A 22,874-nucleotide genomic window follows, 5' to 3' on the forward strand; every position below is an offset into this window, starting at 1 on the left:
GACCTCGTCGAACTGAGGTTATTTTATTTGTATTTCGATTGGCTATTTCTTGATATGAAAAATTTTGAAATCAGTGTAAATGCACTTTTAGGACTGTGGGCTTTTGGAATATGTAAGTGCATTTTTTTGTTCTCTTCCAAGTTGAGGAGTTTTTATAAATATAATTTCTCATTTACGTAAAAATGACTCATTTTTTGGAGAGAATTCAGTAAATCCTAGTCTAGAATGAACTAATTAGTATACTCACTCCAAATTGGTCCATATTGCCAATATACCATTACTTACACTTTTTCACAATATAATAGTTTCGATGACTATGATTGTGTTTAGAAACTAGAGACTAAAACAAACGAAAATACGAAAATGGCATTTTAATTATACCGAAGAAATATCAATTATCACTATTAAAAAAATGTTATTATGCTCATTCAAATTCTTCCTACATCTAATTATTTCTATACTTTTCAATTATTAAAAAATCCAAGTCGAAAGCATTTTCCGCTATCCTATTTTTGTCTATATTAGTAGGACAGCTATCTACATTTCTGGCTTAATAACAAAATAGTACATGTTATTAGGAGTAGAAGGTTATCATTATTGCTGAACCCGATTCGTCTGTGCAAACTGGGCGAAACATATTATGGGTCTTCTGCTCTGAGTAACATATACTATTTTTTTCTCAAGCGGAAATGTACATTGAAATTCTTCTTGAGACGTTTTTACAATAAAATTTTCAAAACATCAAATTAAATAAAAATTAAATGGCAGTCCTGCCTACTTTGGTTACAATGTCCATAAAAGATGTTGCTATCGTTTCTTATTATTTTATTACTAGTACCATAATGAGCGTTCATTATTGTACTGGTAAAAGAATAGGTTATTTCTACGATCTGTGCTGCCGAAAATAATGTAGTTATTATTATACGCTTGAAGAAAAAGATATTTATGATTGAAACTAGTTTTGTTGTTTCTCAAAATATTATCAATTAAGATTAATATACTTTGTCTTATATTTGTATTAAATTATTATAGACTACAGTAGCTCCAAAATATACATTTCTTGTATTCTTCTGGGGTTGATAATCGCAGTATTGCTGGGATTGCTAATGGAAATGCTAATGAAATGAATGAACCAGTATTATAAGAAACATTGAACCATTCAACAAGCACCGGTACATGTATCTAGCGAATAAACAGCTTCTCCTGTATTTTGATAGTGTTTAATGAATGGTCGGTTTTTTTTTTCATTCCCCAATAAAAATAGAATAATTTCAAATTTTGTGTTATGAATTAAAACATACATAAGAATGTCTCAACTTCTCAATTTCGCAATGCTTTTATGAATGATAATGATAAAGTTTCCATTGATATATCTTTCATTATCTGATAATTTCCGTAGCTTTATTTTAAACCTTCAAATGACTCATTTTAGATAGAAATCTTTATAATCATCGTAGCGTATTATTTTGAATTACTTTGTTCATTGAACTATATTATCCATACAATATTTTATCAGAATAGACACTTCCTTATGCATTTGTACTAAGCCAATTGTTTGCATCTCTATCATTTATTAAGATGAATCCAATTCAAAATCCATTATTCAAAAAGGACAATCGACTCCTAACAAAGATTTCTTTCTACATCTCAAGAGCTTGCACCAGTTTCGCTTTAAACTATCCAAGTTAATATCAACTTTCAAACATAAACATGAAGTTGGTGAAACTTAAATGTTATGTTTCCTCTCATGGAATGCTAAATATTTTAAAAACTTGTGAACTTTCTCTGATATAATATATGTGACAGTGATAAATTGAATTTGATCTTTGTGAGCAATATTTTTTCGTAAAATATCGAATATTATGATTTTCAAAGCGATAAACATCAACTTTATATTGACATTGTTTCTTACACTTCAGATTCTCCTTCACATTCACATTCAGAACATTGCCAGGAAAGATGTTTAATTGAGAGAGAGAGAAAAAATACGTTAATACATATCATATTTTGAATTATAAATAGAACAAAAAAATATGATGTTAATTATATATTTGAGAATAAAATAGAAAATACTTTCAAAAAATGTACGCAACCTAAACATTTATATAGTTATTTACGACTTGGAGAATCATTCAAAATTTTTTCCCAAAATTCTGCTTGTATTATTATAGTAGGCAATAAATTGTTTACATTGATTGATCGATGCATACAACAATATTATTGATTTGAGAAGTACTTAAGAATTTCTGGAACTGTTGGTAAATTGTTTAGCTTGGGTCTCTGAAGACGATTACTTGGTTATTGAAATGCACGTCAGACCCATAGGGTAATTGTGAGTGTTGGTGTAGTGGTTGGTAAGTGTAAAAAAAGTCTTCATCATTTCAGTAGTTACATATATTTAGGGTTACTTTTCATCTACAAACAGAAAAACAAACAAATAAATATTATCAAATCCTCTCTTAATATAAATAAAAAATACTTCTTGAAGGCTCCATCTTCAGGCATTGAATATAGGTATCCACGCATGGGTCCAGATTAAAAAGCGATTCACCTATCAAGTCCATGTTATTTCACTCTAAATACCATCTTATAACATGCAAAGTGAAACGTGCTTCCTATTCTTCCAGGTTCAGTCATCTGTGATGATGCTGTAGACGGCTTTGGGTAGCACATATTCTATGAACATGGATGGCCATTATTATTTTTGTGCCAACAAAAGTAATAATTGTAATCTAATTTAAAAAAAAAACGAGTAGATAAAAATTCGCTGAAATGTTTACTTATTATTTTATATATTTGTATACAGTTTGTTAATTTTTTCTATCTTATTAAAAAAATATGTGACCCGCTGGATGGTAATGTATTTCCAAAATGGTCCACAAGATCTTTAAGTTTGGCCACCCCCGTTCCATAATCATCTCACGGTATTTGTTAATAAATGTGGAATTCAGTATACATGTAACACATAGGCATACACAAATATTTAAACAAAATCTTTAGTGTTTTTGTCATACTAATGCTTAACATGTATAGATTTCACAATATGTTACATGACCATCTTAAATTAGGTTCCATATATAGAATCATTATTTTTTGATACAATGACCAATTTTGGACAACCTTCTCCAACTTTAAATTATGTTAATCAATGTACTGTTCATCAGTTAAATCCCCATTCCAACGTTGATAAATAATTGGTCACGATGAAATTTTTAACCGTTTCAAATTTTTTTAACCCCTCTATGATACAATCTGTCCTTGTGAAGGCCAACAAGTATTTGGTATGACTGTTTAAATATACATGAAAGGGATTGTTCCAACGAACGTACTCTTATATAGTCTAAAATTTTAGGTTAATTAAGATTAAAACTAATTGTTCACGCCATGTTAATAATTGTTAATTCATTTAAAATTATCTCGCAGGCCTATAGCGCTTTAATATTCTCATCTTGGAACTATCTTCCATTAGTTGATTGGCGACCACATTAGGATGCGCTTTCACTATACTTCTGAATCTCCTTCTTTACTAATGTAATATTTAGATAATTCGCAATTACGTCGTTTGGAACATACCACTGGGCATTCAATATCACTTTACTTTGAAATTTTTCAAAAAAGGCTAGATTTGAGTTGCTGGCAGTACCCCATAACTGGATACCGTATTTCCAGACGGGCTTGAGCATTACTTTGTAAAATAACACTTTGTTGGATATAGAGAACTGGGATCTACTGCCAATCGTCCAATATAATTTATGTAATTTAGACCAAATTGCTTTCTCTTTGGAAATATATGTTTTTGCCAATTTAACCTACGATTTAAATATATGCCAAGATATTAAACTGTACTTGCATTATTTAATTGATTATTGATTATTTTCTGTTCTATTTGTGAAGGTTATAATGAACTGATTTACTCTCATTTGTTTCCATTTTCCACATTTTTTATTCTGTCTAGACCAGTCTGTTAGCTGTGAGATGCTCTTGTGGGATGTACTTGTGATGATAATATGGTGATACATTCGGCAAACGTTGCTATGGTCGTTAGGCGTGTAGTAGGCTTTTAAGCTGCATGTAACAAATAAAGTGTAGGTCTTAACGCACTTCTTTGAGGGACGCCTGCTAGAATAGGTTAGGTTAGGAAAATTATTATTCTCCTTGAAATTAAAATTCAGATGAAAATCAGAAAAATGTGTTAAATATCATTCATATATTAAACAAAAAAGATCTTTTCACGTGAACATCAGTTTATATTGTTCAATACTGCAGTATTTAATTGTTAGATCCTTGAATAATATTTATTTGTCTTCATAATTCTTCAGTTAATATTCACGAGAACGGCATTTATTCATGAAAAACTTTCGTCAAAAATTGAAGAGCAGTAAAATTCTGAACTTTGTGGTGTAAAAATGTGATTTCGTGCAATGATGGAACGAAACGATAGTGAGTACACCTACGGGAGCCCTTCACGACGGGAGATACTTCAGGGAATTCAGTCAACAAAGTTGAAACTTGAAAAGGAAAATATTGGAGTTAAGAATAATTTTTGTTACTAGACGAATCTAATGAGACATTTATTAATGTGTGGACAACAAGAAATTGGAGCAAATGACAGAAACAATATATTTCATTTTACATACGTTTAAAAATAAATCCAAAAATACTTCTATTTTTAAATATAGTGCAGTATTTTCAAACATTATCATCCAATGACTAATAATATATTTCTGAATTAGAATGAGATAATGATCAATGTTTTGAGAATTTTGAGAATGATACAAATCTATAAGAAAATTTTATTTACTCCTGGTATGCTTTGTTAATAAAACGCAGATGTCTAAAATGAGATCATAGAGGTTCAATTCAATATTTCAGTAAGAACCAAACTATAAGTGTTATGATAAGCGGATCCACACTATTAGAGAAGTAACTAGCTTAAAATTGTACAAATTGTTTGAAATATGTTTAAAGCTGTGAATTTGACAGATAATTTCTGGCAGAAAAGCAATAAATAGAAAAGGATTACAACACAAGTTAATATGATAACACAATTTGTATTTATGATATGTACCAATAATGAAAAATATATAACACATACAATGCAGTTACGTAATTATAGCACATCTAGAAAAACAATGGAAAACAACATGTTATTGCTGCTGAATTGGAAATTGGAAAACTTTGTCAAAACAACGTTGTTAGAAACAGCTTGCAACTCATATGAAAGTTCACTTGTCATTCTAAGCACTAAAGTCGATGAAACGTTTCTAGACTTTTAATGATCGTGTGGGGCTTACATTCTAGAAACCATTGGCGTTGTCTTACATACAAAGCAACTTTACGCTGAACAATATTTATTTATCAGTTCATGGAAACATGAATGAAATATTCAAGCTGATCATTAGTGTAATATATTGTAGGAACATACAAACGTAAGACAAGTTATCAGAAACTGAGTCTTCAGATGTAATTCAAGATATTTTGATTTATTGGAAAATATTCACAAAAACTATTTGTTTCGATTTATGAAAATCAAGAACATTTATATATAGCTACTTTCTTCTCTCTTCATTCCTACTGTTAACTTCTATAATGTATGTGAATTTTTATGTTGGTAGAATGTGTTAGTCACTATTCGGTGGTTTAATATACAAAAATTTATCAACTTCACTCCATTGTTGTTTCTTTTCTTCTCTCCATATATAAAATCACGCCATCGCTTTGCTCGTCTTTTTTCCCAACTTTTGCATTAAAATCTCTCATTATTATTAATCTGTCTTCAGCATTGTCTCATACAATTTGTCCCAAAATTCTTCTTTCTCTTTCGATTTTGCATCTTCATTTGGACCATACACTATAATTATTGTTGAGCTTTCCTTTAAATGCAGTTCTACTAAGTAGAAGTATTCTTTCTGTAATCCCAGTCCAGTTTTTAATATATTCTTAATGTTCTTTTCCTATTATACATTCCTTCTTTTACTCTACTTTTTGTATCTACCCCATTAAATATTAATAAATATCCATTTTCTATTTCCATTTCCTCTTGACCATCCTATTTTGTTTATGTAATTCCCAATATAGCCAACATTTTCATTAATTCTCAATGCTTCTCTCCATAACATATTAACCTTTATGTGTCCATAAGTTATCCTTTCTGTACTTCTTATTTCTTTTTTTATTACTTTTTCATATAATTTGTTCCATTCTCTTTATCATATTCGTTTTCATAGCTATTTTCAAATTTTTCAGTTTAATCATTTGACTTATTAGTTTTTTGTTGTTCACGTAATTTTTATAAATTGTACATAATTACTTCCAGAGATCTTTCTCGTACTTTTCTTTTCGTATCTTCATCTTTTTACTATTGTCCGCCTTGTTGTGAGCCTCTGTTACTTCCTTCGTACACCTCGTTATTTATAATCAATTTATTATATTTGATATATGCTTTGTGAACATTATTTATAGCGATTTTCAATTGTAGGTACGGTATTTTCATTTCTTCGACTATTTCTTTCTGGTAAGCTTCGTCCATCCATATATTTGTGCAGCTTAGTTTTTTAATTTGATTAAGTATCTCCGTTCTTTTGTTGCTTTTCACTAATTTTACTAATATCAGTCTGTCCGATGCATTTTACGGCTTTCCATTTCCCATAATATGATCGATGTCATTTTTTATATTAAACTTGATGTCTAACTCAGGACTGGTGAACTTTCTCTTTATTTCCCTTAAATCCCCTATCCTGTATTCCTTTTATTATTAGATTTTTTTCTCTTCATTTGTCACTCTAGAGGAGCAATTTTAACGTCTTAATTTTGCATATTTCTTTTCAGTTCTGTATTTTCTTGTTTTGTTTCTTTCACCTCATTAATTACTTATTCCAGTGTGGTGCCCGTCATTTCTTTACTTTTATTAAGAATTTCGAACATACTCAAAATAGTCCATACTCCATGTTTTTCTCCATTTCCATTTTAAGTTCATTATTCTAAACTACTATGAAAAGCGTATTCCAATTCACTTTTATCCAGTATTAAAATATTTAATCAATGCTGGTCCGGTTATCACTATTAGTATAACCTGCTTTTCTGTCCGATGTTTACTCACTCAAAATTATTATTTTTGATGAAAAACTGTAATTTTTTCCTCACTGCACCAAAATCGGTCATTAAACAACACCTTTGTGTATTGCACGTAATTTATTTATCACCACAAATCTCAAATTTGAGATTATTGTGAATGAAAATAAAACACATATTTATCACTTTGGTATCACGTTTGCTACATACACTTTATGATTTTTTTGATCCTGTGTTGTACATCTTTTCACTCGTATATGAATACACTCGTTAAAATTCACAACATTTAATTATAAAAAGATCATCGAAGAAGTGTCTATCACGGGATCACGAGGTTTCTCTTTTTGCTAATATATTTAACATCAGTTCAGAAAATAGAGCTGCCTAGAGTCAAGAATTTTTTATTCGCCTATCTAGACATCAGTGATAAAATATGTCTTTTTTCAGACGATACCAATTTCGCTTGGAGAAACTCTGATCTCACGGCACTTCATAGGACTATATCTAGTGACCTAATCACCCTCAAATCATGGTGCGATTCTAGCTTTCTCTGTCTCAATGTTTCTAAAACCAAAGTTTTATCCTATAAAAATACAATACAGTTTTTTATTAAGTAACACCACCATTGACGTCGTTGGAATGGAAAATTAAGTTCCTTCTGTTTTCCGCTAGACTTATCCACCTCCTTAACAGCCTATTATGCCTTTATTAAGTCGCATCTCTGATATGCCCTTCCCTTCTAGGGTATGTCTGGTGCGTCTCAATTTGAGCGAATCTTCAAACTACAAAGAGAGCTGTTAGATACTTACTCGGACAGCAGGGCTCACTGCAGGAACTTCTTTAAAAGATTGCAAATTCTGACTCTTCCTTCCTTATTCATCTTTGAATCCGTTTGCCTAATTCGTAAGCACGCTTCTCCAATTTCAGAAAGATCGTTGCACGGCTATCCACTTAAGAACGGGGAGCACTACCTTTACCTACCTACTTCACGTTCAGAATTAGTTAAGGGCACAATCACTTACCAATTGAAATTAAATCGATATCATCTTTTCCACATTCCGCAATAATTTGAGGTCACATTTACTGGAAAGTGTCTTCTACTCTGTAAACGACTTCTATTCCAACAATAATATTCAATTCTGGATATGCTGTATACTGCTTTAATTTTTGCAATGGACTTATTTACTAATTACAACCAATTACAATTACCTATAAATTCGTTACTTATTATGGTTTTATTCTGTGTAATGAAATTTTATTTCATTTGTTTTATCTTCAGTTATTTTTATGTTTGTATCTTAGTTTTACAAGCTTTTGTCTACAAATTGTAACAATTTTTTGACAATAAAGCATTTCTCTCTCTCTCTCTCTCTCTCTATATATATATATATATATATATATATATATATATATATATATATATATATATATATATATATATATATATTGGTGTTCCATTGTCATATTCCCAATAAGAAATATTAATTTCTTTAATTTCCTATTTTTTAGGTCTCTTCCGTTTTAAAATTGGTTTTAAAAGCAATACAACTCTCCAAGTTTATAGTGATTATTTTTCCTTATTATTGACCAGTGGTTGTTTTTCTGATAATTTTATGGGCAACAGAAATTGACATATGAGTCACAAAATACCTATAGATATTATCGCCTAAACCCAAGTTATTTAAGACAAAAATTATTGATTCTCAATAGTTGCTACATTCACAAACCCTTTAAGATATTCCTGAAACTGCGTTAATGCTGTTAGGTTACGAATGAATACCACTGGCTGTATAAATTTATCTTTTAATATTAGAAAAAAGGCAACAGAAAAAAACAGCTTCAATAGAACGATATATCTCTATGTAGTGCTATTAATTTTTAATGACCGGTATTCAGCGTTAAAATCATTTTCTTGTTGACAAATGTTTCCAAGTGTCACTTGATGAATTCCTTAGATGTCGTCAGGTTTCCTAAAGACATTTCACTTCTTTTGAGAAAAGTTTTTAGTTGAATTTAGCAGTAAGCAGTCGAATAAGCCACACACTCGTATGATCGTCGGTACGTGAGCTTTTGAGGTTACAAATTGAGATCATTGAATTTTTACTTCAATATTTGAACGGATAGATTATAATCAAGTAGTAAATATACTTCATTTGTACCATTTTAAAAAAATTTTCACTCATATCGTATTAATATGGATGTCTAAGGAATGATTATTTGTTGGAGTACTAATAAAACACAGGGAAACTAAATCTATGCTAAGTATATGCGTGGAGAATAATTGACCCTATAATTTAGGAATAGCCTGAATTAGTCGAAATCATCAAATAAAGTGGAGAAATCAATTTATTTCTCATAATGGATATTAACATTTCTATATTTCTGAATACGACTGAACAAAAATACGCAAGGGTAAACATACAAATGGCTACCGTTAATCCGATTTCATTAGATTAACAATATTTATACTCTGGCTCATGGGTTGGTATCGCGACTTTTACATACAATAATAATGTATAAATGATGTTCTAATCTAAATATGACTTTTCTTTCATTTTGTTAAATGGCGGCACTGATATTTTTGACTTGAGTAAAAAATTTTATTCTTCACCAATTACAAGCCAGTAAAGAGTAACAAGGTTGTTCAAAACAAAATGAAGCGTACACTCAGAATGTTAGTCGCGATCGAAATTCGTTATTAACATTTCTAAAGACTAAACAAAAATCATTTCTTATCTATACTTTCTGACTACTCAACATTTGCCAGTTTGCTCTTCAAGTGCTGTTACAATTATATTGAGTCCAAGTGATTTAGATCTGTTCAAACATTCACATTTACAAGGCGTTAAGTGTGGTATTCTCCACCCAATATCGACAAGCTTTGTTGATTTATCTTAACCTCATATATAAACGTGAGTTAATAAAAATACAGAATATTTGCTACTGTAATGTTATACGTATCTGTTTGATACGTAAAGTGTTTTATTAGAATTTTCTTCCAGTCATTTCAGAAGGATTGGAAAATTTTATGGATGCAATTTTTGTGGTACCGACTAAAGGACAATTTGTCGATTAGTTTTCCTCATATACTCGCTTTTTCCAAAAATATCTTTTCATTTATTACCGTCAATAATCGATATTTCGAGCTTCAAAACAATTATTGGTTTATTTGGTTTATTAAAAATCAAATCTATCACGATTAACCATCCCAATGGTCCAAGCAGCGAGACATGATATTGTCCAATTTTATTTTCCATTTAATTGCCAAGTAATAAAAATTTGGTATTGAACACTTGTACACACACCTTATAAAAATAGTCATGGAAATGACAATCTTACCATTAAAAAAAATTCACGATAAAGTCTTATTCCCATAATTGACATAAATTGTATGCATTCCCAAACAAATCGCTATTGGATATATTAATCGACGGATCTGAGTTTGTATCAGAAATATACGTGAATTGGTGAATTAAACACAAAATATAGAGTTCTCAATTAAATTCTTCATATTACGTTTTTTTCTAATAATAAACTCATGCCAAGGAATGATATATTCACTTTTTAACATATTTTAAGCAAATTTTGGAGAATTAACGTCAGTACTCATCGCGGATTCTCCTTCTATATTTTCAATGAACTGACACAAAGTAGGAATTTCAGTATTGGAACAAGAAAATAAAGGAATAGGGCTAGGCTAAAGGAATACTGTGGATGTTTGATCTGAGTTTATGACGTTTTTGTAGAGGAATTCACCACTCAATCATACCACACTAGTCACAACAAACCAAATTATTCACTTTCTCAGTTCTCGTATCAAATGAAAATTTTCGACATATTAGTATAAATTACTTCAATAAAAACTGTCGATAATTGTTCAAGTGTCTCGTATATAGATTTCAATAAAAAAGTTTAATAAACCATAAAAAATATCTTAAAGTGCTTTTTCTGGGTCAATATAATTTGTACGAGTACCTATAGTATGAATTCCATACAATCAAGGCACATTTGAGTTTAATTCTCACAAAATTACACTAGAGGGTTTTGAAAGTATTATTAAAACCCAAGATATCATAAACTGTATCAAGAAACTTTTGTTTGTTGGAAACTACAAGTCTACAGTTGTAGACCATCATTCCGAAACAGACGTTTAGTAATCATAATATTTTGTCAATTTTTGTCAAATATAAATTATGGAACTGTACATTATGTATAGTGCATACTTTTGCGAATTACCTAATTTTATCGCAAAATACTTAAAAAATAATAATAAATAATAATAACAAAATAAAAAATACTTAAAATTATCGATAAAACACTTCTGATTAATGTCTGGGACATATATTCTGTGATTAAAACAACAAGGAGAATCGAAATCCTTTATAGTTGCTGGGAAACACATTGAGGGATCCATTCCCCCAGGTAAAGCACTCCAAGAGCGAAGTTTAGGAAAGGGTATTGCTAGAGCACCTGCACTTGAAGTTATACAAATTAAACCAAAATTCAAACTTGTGTTTTACATATTCTCTGGCTGTAAAAGTTAATGGTGATAATTGCACTTACAATAAATAGCTGTCTTCGATATTGATATAATTTTGTCGGGTAATAGAAATGAAGTAATTTGTTAAAATACGATTAATCCTGCAGTTCACATAATAAGACGTAGTCGAGGCTAGCAAACGAGTCCTCTTTCATAAATGTATCTAGAGGTCAGAATGTAATATCCACCTTCTAGACCAGAATTTTTTGTGAGACTCGATAAAGACCTTATCAACTTGGTAAGGTATAGGTCAGAATAACCTGACAAGTACCTAATGAGGATATAACGCTGATCACTAATGAGGTTAACGAGGTTCTGATCAGGTTTACCTAATATGGTCCTTATTAGGATTACTTTACGTAGTCCAGATTAGGACAACCTTTTATGGTCCTGATCAGGATTGGCTGTTAAGATCTTTATTAGGATTGCCTCATTAGATCCTGATCAGGATTTCCTTATACGGTTCTGATGAGGATTACTTTACATGGTTCTCATCAGGTTAGCCTTATACGGCTCTAATCACGATTACCGTACATATTCTTGATTAGATTATCCTTGTATAGTTATCGTCAGGATTGCATCAAACACTTTCTGGTCAGGGTCTTCTAACGTAGTACTGATCAGATTATTATCCTTATATACATGGTTTTATGTTTAGGATTGACTCTATCTGGTTGGTATGGGATTAGGAGGTTCACACAAGCCAGAATTATTCATAAGAATACTTTATTGATCATAGAAACTCGTACCTACCATAAACTTTGTTTTAAAATTTCATATTACAAGAATTACATTTAATAAATGCAAAAAAATCTCTTTGATAACATTACTAGATGAACCCAAGAATTATAACCACTTTCTTTGCTTCCAAAGTTTCAAATTATAATTAGTACACATGAATTTTTTTTTTTTTGTTTATTGCAATTCTTAATCCATTAGAAAATTTTCTTGGCTTGTATCAACAACCATCATTATAAGAAGAACTAAAACAACTGCACATTTTACATCTCTGTAGGCGCGAGCCGTTGTTATATTTATGAGAGACAAGCCTAAGCAAGTCACGCTGTGCTCATTTTATTTTATATTTCGAAAGTAAACAAAAACTTTTACATGCTTCACAACTAATAAAAAAGTATCATTTTTCAATCACCACACTTGAATGTTTTTTTTACATTCATTTCAATGTTTCTCTCCACCTTTCCAATACATTTGCATCACATGGATAATCATATAATGGTTTAGAAATACACTCATTGCAATAAGGTTTTCACAGTTATTCTGATACCTGTAATAGGTGTGTAAAAGTGTTTAGTGTCAAATTGGGGTCAGTCAAATAGAACGTAACGAAATTCTCGTAAATATTTACTAATTTATATTTCTATATTAAATATATAAAAGGAAAGTGTTGGTTAATTATATTAAGTTTGTACTTATTTTAGGTTTGCTCTTCCTTCTGATGCCCAGTTAGGATCTGTCTGGCTACCTTGGTCGGTTTTATGGGTAGCATAACAGGAAATTTGGAAATATGTCCAAAAATTTTCAGCCCTTTGTGCTTAAAATAAGATGATAAAAAATTCAAGAACACTTTATATATACTGGTTTACTTTTTGCTTTGGACTTATATACGACCTGTATTATACTAATTATTACCTATTACTATTACCGATAAATTCGTTACTCATTATGGTTTTATTCTATATATTGAAATTTTATTTCATGTGTTTTATCTTTATTTAGTTATTTTTATGTTTGTTTGTATGTATGTACAAATTGTAACAATTTTTTGACAATAAAGCATTTCTCTCTCTCTCCCTTATACACTACGCAATTGTTGGAGATCCACCGGTAACTTGTAGTTTCCACCACTTTAACAAAACATTCGAATACCAGTTAAAAGTGAAGGTAAGTATAGTTAGTAGTGAGGGTCTAGAGAACTATCGTTTTAATATTTGTAGACATACTTGCGAGTACTCCATTAGGTCCTATTAGAGTATATGAACGAAGAAGAAAGCTTTTCAAAGAATCAGGTAAGTTTAATATAAACTTTTAAGTTTTAAAAAGTGTTTACACAAATGAAAGATGAATGTAGTATCAAGAAAAACGCGCAGAAATAAAAATGATGTTTTAATGAAAACTATATTTAATATAAAAGAAGCGATGTCCAAGAAAACTATTGTTAGCGTTTCAATCTCCATATTTAGCTGAATGTGGATTTGGTGCTGTAAAATATTTTCTAGTAAAAGAAAGAAATCTAATGGATACAATACAACGATGAGACTAGAGACTAAATGTAACCAAATTGGAACCTAACTTGAAATCTCTGTGCAGCAAACATCACGCTCAAGGATTATTATACAAAAATTACTTACTTTGTTTCGTTAACAATTTCCTAGTGATTTCTCCTTAAAACCATTTAAAATCATTTAACTTTCCTAATTGAACAATTCAATTTTTTAAGATTAAAATAATGTATATGTTACATAGGAGGTATAAAAATTTTAGCAGGGCTTGGGTGGCACAAAATGGTTGGGGAACTGTTCCATACAATCCAATTCAGCCGTAAAATCCGTCGAACTCATTCAAAAAGAACGATTGTTATGGCTCATCGCCACTTTGTAAATCTACTCATTTAAATTGATTAAACTCTCTCGAATCGCTAAATTAAAATGCTTCTTATGGTATGAACCGCTAGAAAAGATAAATTCTACAATATAGTCTCTCTGAAAGTTAAAATACTCGTTAACATTGATCATATTCCCAATTTCAATACTTTTAATAATATTACTACTAACTCAACAGAGCTAATAATGGATATAAATATTTAAATTTTCCTCTTCTTCCTTCCCTGTTTTTTCTCTACTGATCCTCTTATTTATCTTATATATTGTTTGTTATTCATAATTAACCTAAATATCACATAATTTTAAAGCAACAATTAATGTCTGATTTGACAATTTAATACACATCTCCAGTAATAAAGTAAGAAACAACAAGAATTTGAAATACGCTACTTTAAGACAGGTCTTAAAAGATAATGAGCAACGAAACACGAGGATTAACATCGCATTTGACGATAATTGAACAAAACAGTTGCAAAAAAATTCCATATATTCCATCAGTTGAAGAAATTTCTAAAATATGATAAATAGAGAATAATAATATACGAGTACAACTTCCAATCACACTACTGATAAATTCATTCATCAAAACATTTTGTATACATACGTATTTTGAGAAATCGAATTTATACTCAAGTCAAATACTGTTCACTCCTCATACGAATTGGTCATTTTAACTTTGGAAAAAGTAACGTAAACCATACTGTGGTGGTTCTATATTCTTCTAAATAATTTTTTTCATCTAATATCTAGACTTCTGGTAAAAATTCTGATTTTACAACTACGCAACAATTCAAAAAGCATTTCGACAGTTGATTTGTGAATTTCAGCTGCTATCCTTCTCGATACCTTGTAAGCTTTATATTTAGAACTTCTACATGTAAAATTCCATTTACAGAGCAAAATTGGAGGCGGTTTCTTCATTCTATATGATTTTCCATATTACACAAACTGGAAAAAAATACTGAAAAAAGAATTTCTATTCAATTCCCCATACATTGTCGCATGCCTGTAATACTTGTGGGTCAAAAATGGAATTAAACGATATAACTTATCAGTATAAATAATTAAAAAGTTATCATTCGCACGCGTTTTTGAACGCTACAACTGTCCATGGTGATTTGGTAAAACAGACTGAATAAACGACTGTTTATTTGACAGTTTTAGACCTTATTTGATATGGATTATATTTTTTTGTTTTGTTCCCTATTGATGTTTGATGAGACAACTCATTTTTTTTTTCAAAGTGTTTATTTCAATATATTTTTCAGTGCTTTATCGTTAACTATATATGAGAAGTTTTCTACCACAACAAAATTTTGTGTTGGTCTGATATTTTCGAATGAAATATTTCGTTAAAAAGATATAGGATAGGTTCACTGAATGGTCTATTTTTCTTTAAATACAAAAAAAACTAGTATTATCTTAAGTTTGAAAAATGTGATCAAAGAATTCTATTACTGATCTTTTTAAAATTATTTGTTGATAAGATATTAATACTGGCTAACATTGATAAAAGAGTACCTAATAATTAAATGTTTCAACATTTTTTTCCAATCTTAGTGTTAGGTAAGCAAATCGTAATTTGAGAGATATCCAAGCGTACAAAAGGAGGAAAAAATTATTAAATTCAGAAACACTTCGAAGTAGCATCCTGATAAGATGGTCGATTTCTTCTTGGAGTATCTCATTCCAGACGTGTTCAATGATGAAAAAAGTTAGAAATATATATATGTATATATATATATATATATATATATATATATATATATATATATATATAATGCATCTAAATGTTATGATTTTAGGTCTCTTCTGATTAGAGTAAATATTGAATTTTTTCGTTTACTCCACATAGAAAAGTATTTATCTATCGATCAGCAAACCTCTATCTCTGGAATGTCTTTTTAATCTCCAATAGCAGTGAAACATATTGCTGAATTCCAGTAATAAAAAAGAAAATTCGATTCATTCAAATAGTCCAGAATATAATCAGATAAATTGGTTTTATGTTGAACTTTAAGCATCCTAAAGCAAACAGATATAAAGTTGGATTATGAATAATTTTGTTGTCAATCTTTTTCCCGATTCCGTCATTCGGTATTCGAGATAGTACAAATAATTATATGTACTTTAATATTCTCCAACTTCAACAAAAATGCATTAGCTTCTCCGCTTTTACGAACAGACTACAAAATATTTTCTGGACTAATATTTCTACGCGATATTTTCCTATCAGCAAACACCCTAAAGTAAGGCATACTTATCTACATTTTCGATGAGAAAACAGAAATGCAAACACCGTTATTTTTATTATTTGGCGTGAGCCAGCATAACATTTAAGCTAAACATCCTGTTCAGGTTTCCTTTATATAAGAAAAGAAATTTCATTAAAGATTATGGCCTAGCACAGTATGCATGTTGTACTAAGACAAATCATTTCTGTTTTAATCAACTTTTGATGTTTGAGACCATCCACTTAGTGAATGTTTAGGCCGTTATACGTGTGTATTGAACATCCTTGCTAACCGAGCTCAAGGAAGATAACACCTGTTTTATTCTGAAGAGCCTCTTTCCGACCCTTTGTACCTTGTTTCTCAAACTTTACCCTCCTAACATCATTAATATTCGCAATATTTACGTTTACTCGATTTTAGTATTTTCTCTTGCCTTTGGTAATATTCTAAACACCAACAAATTACTTTGTAGAGGCGTTAAATACATTCATCGTGACGTAGTATAATATATAGTATAAATTAGCATTGCAAATCAAGTATAAATATTGTTTTGTTTGTATTTATCAGATATGGTCCTTCAAAAAATGTAACTTACGTTAAAGGCTATTTCGACTGTTTTAGTTTATATTGATATGCAACACAATTTTGTAAACGCTTTAGTATTAGAATAGCTCCTCTAATTCCGATACTGGCAATCTAGATTGTACAAATATTTACGTGATACAGTACACTCATCTAGTCCTAATTTTGATAATATTGATTGAAATATAAATTCTTTGTCATGTGTTACTCCCTCATTTACCCATTCTGAATTTTTAACTAGACTCAAAAAATTAAAACCAATTTTTTTATATGATCATAGTGGTTTGCCTGCTTTTCTACTTCAGGACTATGCGTTTGAAAAATTTCCGGTTATATTCAAAACTGGCCGAACTTGTCCTATTTTTATAAAAAATAATAAGCTTGTCATTGAGAACTATCGCCACATCAGAATCATATCCAACTTTATTAAGATATTTGAAAAACTGCTTTACGAAGATATTTTCCACTACGTAAATCCATTCATATGTAATGAACAGCATGGTTTGTATCCTAGTAAATTTAGTCTTGAATTCCATTACAGAAAAATTAAGCATTCTATCAATATATTATATATATATATATATATATATATATATATATATATATATATATATATATTATTAACGTGATCTATGCAATTCGCCGTTTCTCTCATTTATAGTGTGAAAAGCATGCAAGATAATATTTCACACAACCACAGATTTAAATATTCTAATTAGCCGTGCTACATAAAAGTAGAATATCACTTTGGCCGTCAAACACGTCGGTTTATTTTCCAATTGGGAATTTTTTGGTGGCATCATTGTTCAGTTATGACGTCCTTATCTTTTTTTAACGGAAATATCCTATTTAAGTAGTTTTTTGTGTTTGGATGTAATATTTTTTCAGTCACTATTGTCATATAAAGATATCTCCAGATATCGATTCGGGAATACTGTACTATGTATTTTTATAATTTGTTTCCGACGCTGCCTATAATTATTTGTTTAAGGGAAAAATAACGCATCGTGATAGGTTATAGAGATAGAGCCCGTACACAAGCTAAGATTTTGAGCTTATCCAACAATAAATTCCCTCTTAGACTTATAACATGAGCAAAGTCCAAATAAAATTTACAAATTTCATCGTGTCGCTGATAATCATTCGATGGCGTCCAAGCATCACGGAAGATCAACAAATCAATAAGTGAATACGATACTATCAGATAATCCTCGTAAAACTACCCATAAAATTGCATTGGAGCAATCAATGTGTCGAAAGCATGTTTTCGAGAAAAAAATGACACCTCTATAAAGTGCAAATGAACTTATTACAGATTGTTTACAAGAATTTGGTTATCCCACAATGTTTTTTTTCTCAAATGCGGCACCTTCTATTTGAATGTTACAAAGTTCGCTGAATTTTAGATACTAGGACCTTAGTAGGCGGTGGAAGTGAAATGGGAGATATAATTGTGGCACCATTTTATAATGGTGGTTCATTAGATAAAGACAAATGTGGATTTACTCCAATTCATAAATAATTCTCGCACTCAACTATAATACAGTAATAAGTTGCAGCTGGAAACTAAAATCGACTTGTCTGCGATTTTTCCCCGGTGTCCATATCATAACGAATTTGTTTCAAACTTTATATGCTCACTGGATGTGTCTTAATTAGTTTGATGAAATCGTGAAGCTAATTTGGAATACCATTTCCATACACTTAATAATTTTTGAAGATATAAAAAACATATTTTCTTGCTCATATTGTCACAATTTTTCAAAAAATCACAGTGTCCTAATTTTCCAAATAGTAGATCCTATTTTCTAATTAATGAAAATGGTACTCATGGAACATATAAGATAACTACTAGTAAATGATTGTTATTTCAAAAAATATTCGTAACAAAGAAAAATCACGAATTTACTTTCAAACAATTATCTAATTGTTTTTAGCGTTCAGTGGTTTGCATAGATAGAGACTATTCTTCAACTAAACCCTCTTTTCAAAACATTAACAAAGTTTGTATTAAAATCAATCGCCCCTGGTAAGATTTAACGGCATTTTGTTTCCAATATTGGTGATGATAGGGATAACAAAAACATTGCAATTGATGAAAGCTATTATATATTTCATACATTTCTGATTGTACATTTTTTTATATATTTAAATATGGTATAATGAAGAATTTACACAATGTTGTTAGATAATAGTGTTACAAAAGTTGAAAATATTGTTGCATTGAACTTAACTACTATAAAAATGACAAAAACTAATCGAGACTCCTGGAGCTTGAATCATTGCATTCATTCTTCTCGGTACTGTACTGTTTAGAGTTTAAATGTATCGTTGAGGAATGGTGTTCGATTTGTCTCTCTTTTTTATGCAGCATTCATTCAACATGCATTCTGGTCAGTTTTAATAAATTTAGCAGGATGTATTGGTTTTAAATCCAATCCTTTTAATCGTATTCTGACCCTTTCGGAACTCACTTCAGTTTTTCTTACGATTAATAGCTCATGCGTTGATGTTAATGTACGATTTTGAATAGTTGGTATGAAGTAGCGGTCGTCAATTGCTATTATGCCGCCTTGGTTAGGCTTCCTTGTGAAATTTCCAGTTTATTGATATATTTTTAATACCTTGAAAATTGGTACGTGGCCCATTTGGTGGTTTTAAATAAATCAATAATTTTACCAGTAACGACTTAATTCACTATTCATTTGCAATTATTTGAAACAGATTTTAACCATATTGAATACTATCGTCATAACGACTAATTTAGTAGAATTATATATAATTATTTTCAAATGACACTGATAATTCAAAATATCCACGTTTTTATCTATATATCATTTTTATAGATTTAACATTATACATCAAACATCTTTCCTAGTTTGTTAATTAACGTGACTCACTCTTTAGTTACTCCAAAACCTAAAAAACTAATTTATTGATTTTCTTCTCCTTTTTAGTCTCTATGAATAGCGAAAGAAAATTTCTTGGTATAATACCTCCAAGAAGTCAATATAAACTAACAATTCTATTGGGACAATAGTTATGTGGCCGATCATGAACAGTTGCGTACATAGGCTTCCTTATTGAACCCGTCGTGCCTCTACTGTGGTGATATTTCTTTATATTCGTTGCTCTGCAATAGCTGCTATATCATAGATAGATAACTACTAAATCTCAACTAGATCACCATCAGATCTCTGCCAAGTCACTGCAAGATCCCTGCTAGACCATAGCTGAGAGCTGTAACATACAAGCCTTCAGAAGATAAGTTTCTTAAGTTGTCTAGAGTTGGTGTTTTCCTATTTCGTATTAATTTTTTTTCTGTTTTGATTTTTGAATACATAGTTAATATGATTTATATTTTGAATAATTTCGGCAATTTTTATGAACTTGGTGGGTTAATATTTATAATGATATTAATTCTTTGTAATGTTACCAGCTCACCGCCATTCTCTTAGTTTTAATATTGGGTTCCGTTGAACAGCTAGTAGCGTCTTATTTGATATTAATTGTTAACCTCATCCTAGTATTTGCTATATACTTAAAATGACAATAAGACCGAACAACAGTCTCTGATGAGAAATTTTCAGCAGGGGATTTTTTGTTACAATCTTAGTACTAGTTTTGTGAAATAATACAATAATACAAAACTATAGCGAAACCAAAAGTTTCATGCAGAGTTTGAAATTTGATTTGGGTTTAAAATTTTTTGCACTACTCCGTCTTTTACGTGGTTTGAAATTTTTACGATCAAACAATAAAACTTTCTTCAATTTGCTATTGTAATTAGAATTTTCTATGCGTTTAGAGCGGAAAATTTTACTTAGGCTTATGGTGAATTGAATTCCCAATGTCGGAATTTATCTGACGGTAAAAGCAAAGCTTGCTACTGTCGAGCACGTTGCTGCGAGAACGAGTCAAGACGTATAGTTTTCGCCGACAAATGTCGGACGAGAAGATTGCATTTACTGTGTCCCTTCTGGTTTTAAATAAATGGATACAATCATTGAATTCCATCAGGCAATGTGATCTCTAATTCGAAAGTAAGTTTATTAGTGTCTGAATGGATGTCGTTTATTAGTAGGTAACAAACTACTTACAATCGGTGTTAGAATCTAAGCTGAAACGGATCTTTATTGTTTGATGTCGGATGCAGACCAAAGACAGAATCAGCTACATTCGCTTATACTGAGTATTTTAGAAATCTCGAATTTATTTAACGTAGTAGTATATGATTCTCAATTAGTTTTAGTATTGTACGAAAAAAGGTATATCTAATTATTATTTAGCAAATTTCGTTTCACAGCAGTTATAACTTTTCAAATACTGAACTTTAAACTGAAAAACACCATTGTACTTATGAGGTCATCTACGCCAGGGAGATCTATGTAGCAGACCAAATGAATAATTTAAACATTCGTAACTCACCGTTGGATGATGCCCTAGCTGGAGTGAAAACTTCATCAAAAAAACAAATTCCAAACAAAACAATCACTACCAACCGAGTCATAACAATCATAAGGTTCTCAAAGCTGAGGTACGTCCAAAAAAACTTGAATGATACCGACGATCTTTTCGATTAAAGACTTGCCAAATACCTCGTGGGTGAAGAACAAACAAGCCGTCCGGCACTAGCTACCCGTAAAGAGTTCGTTTAATACTGACGGTTGATTTCGTAAAGCAGACTATCTGCACCTTAGATCATGCGCAGACAGTGTACAGATCTGTCGGTATAGCCAATGACAAACCTCAATGAAATAGTATAAACCAATAGGAAAATCAAAAGACGGCACATGGGAGGGCCTCGGACATGTAAGATGTGTAATTAGAATTGTAAAACATAGGTAAGAAGTAGTGTAAGTGAAAATTACGTCACTTTTTCTTCGCACATCCGTAAAACTTTGATATTGAATAATGTAGCTCTCATTATACTGAAGCTGGAAAGTTCCCTCTTTTGGAGTTTACTTCTAAATAATTAAATTATAATGTTTCACTGATTCTGATATAGTTAACATCTCACTAGTCTACAGAATATACCTATAAGTAAGCAGTATGCTGTGAGAGTGAACTAAGTTCACTCATCATTAGGGAAGATCGCGTCACAAAAATTTGCGAATATCATAGTTGCACGTTTCTAAGTATTTTAATTCAAATGTTTCATGAAAAATTTTACATATTTTTATAAATACTTTTTATACAGAAAAAGCTTCTCGCGTTAAAAACACTAAGATTCAAAATCAACAAACAAAATATGAGTACCTAGAGCAGGGATGGGGAAACTACGGCCTGCGGGCAGGATTTGAACGCTTTGCGGGCCGAAGATGGCCCGAGGGCCGTAGTTTCCCCATCCCTGGTCTAGGTACTCATATTTTGTTTCTTGATTTTGACCATCAAACAAAAAGTATAGCTTTCTTATTATCAGAAATTACATTATTATCAATTGGCAGTAATGGCAGTGTTCGTCGCACACAAAACAACATATGCGAGCGCGAACGGGGATATGAGCGAAAACCGAAAATGACGCTCGAGTAGGTGCGTCTGTCGTCGAACGCACTACCCATTCGAAGCAACTATTTCTGAACACTAGCAAATTGGAATTTTATAAGTCCTTATCTAGGACACAATACCCAAATATAGTTGCCCACGCCCAGAAAATAATGGCTATGTTTGGTACAAGCTATTTGTGCGAACAAACGTTTTCAATAATGAAACTAAGAAAAAATTGTCTTCATAATAGGCTTTCGGATCACCTCATTTTTCCATTGTTAACAATTCAGCATCATAAATGGAACCGGCTTATGATGAAGTAATGCAGAAACAAAACAA

At 30.7% G+C, this 22,874-nt stretch overlaps 1 protein-coding gene across 3 annotated transcripts in view; it reads right to left on the reverse strand.

The window, feature by feature from the left end:
- LOC130903948 (lachesin-like) overlaps window positions 1-21,710 on the reverse strand; it is a 343,927-nt gene extending 322,217 nt beyond the window's left edge. For 2 of the 3 annotated variants that reach the window (XM_057816407.1, XM_057816397.1), the window contains exon 1: window positions 21,477-21,710. In XM_057816407.1, the coding sequence (XP_057672390.1) occupies window positions 21,477-21,567 (91 nt within the window). In that variant the 5' untranslated portion in view covers window positions 21,568-21,710. The remainder of the gene's footprint in view (window positions 1-21,476) is intronic. The other variant, XM_057816415.1, reaches the window with a different exon arrangement.
- Window positions 21,711-22,874: the final 1,164 nt, after the last annotated feature.

The sequence above is a fragment of the Diorhabda carinulata genome, chromosome 1, assembly GCF_026250575.1.
Source record: "Diorhabda carinulata isolate Delta chromosome 1, icDioCari1.1, whole genome shotgun sequence".
Classification (NCBI taxonomy): Eukaryota; Metazoa; Arthropoda; class Insecta; order Coleoptera; family Chrysomelidae; genus Diorhabda; species Diorhabda carinulata.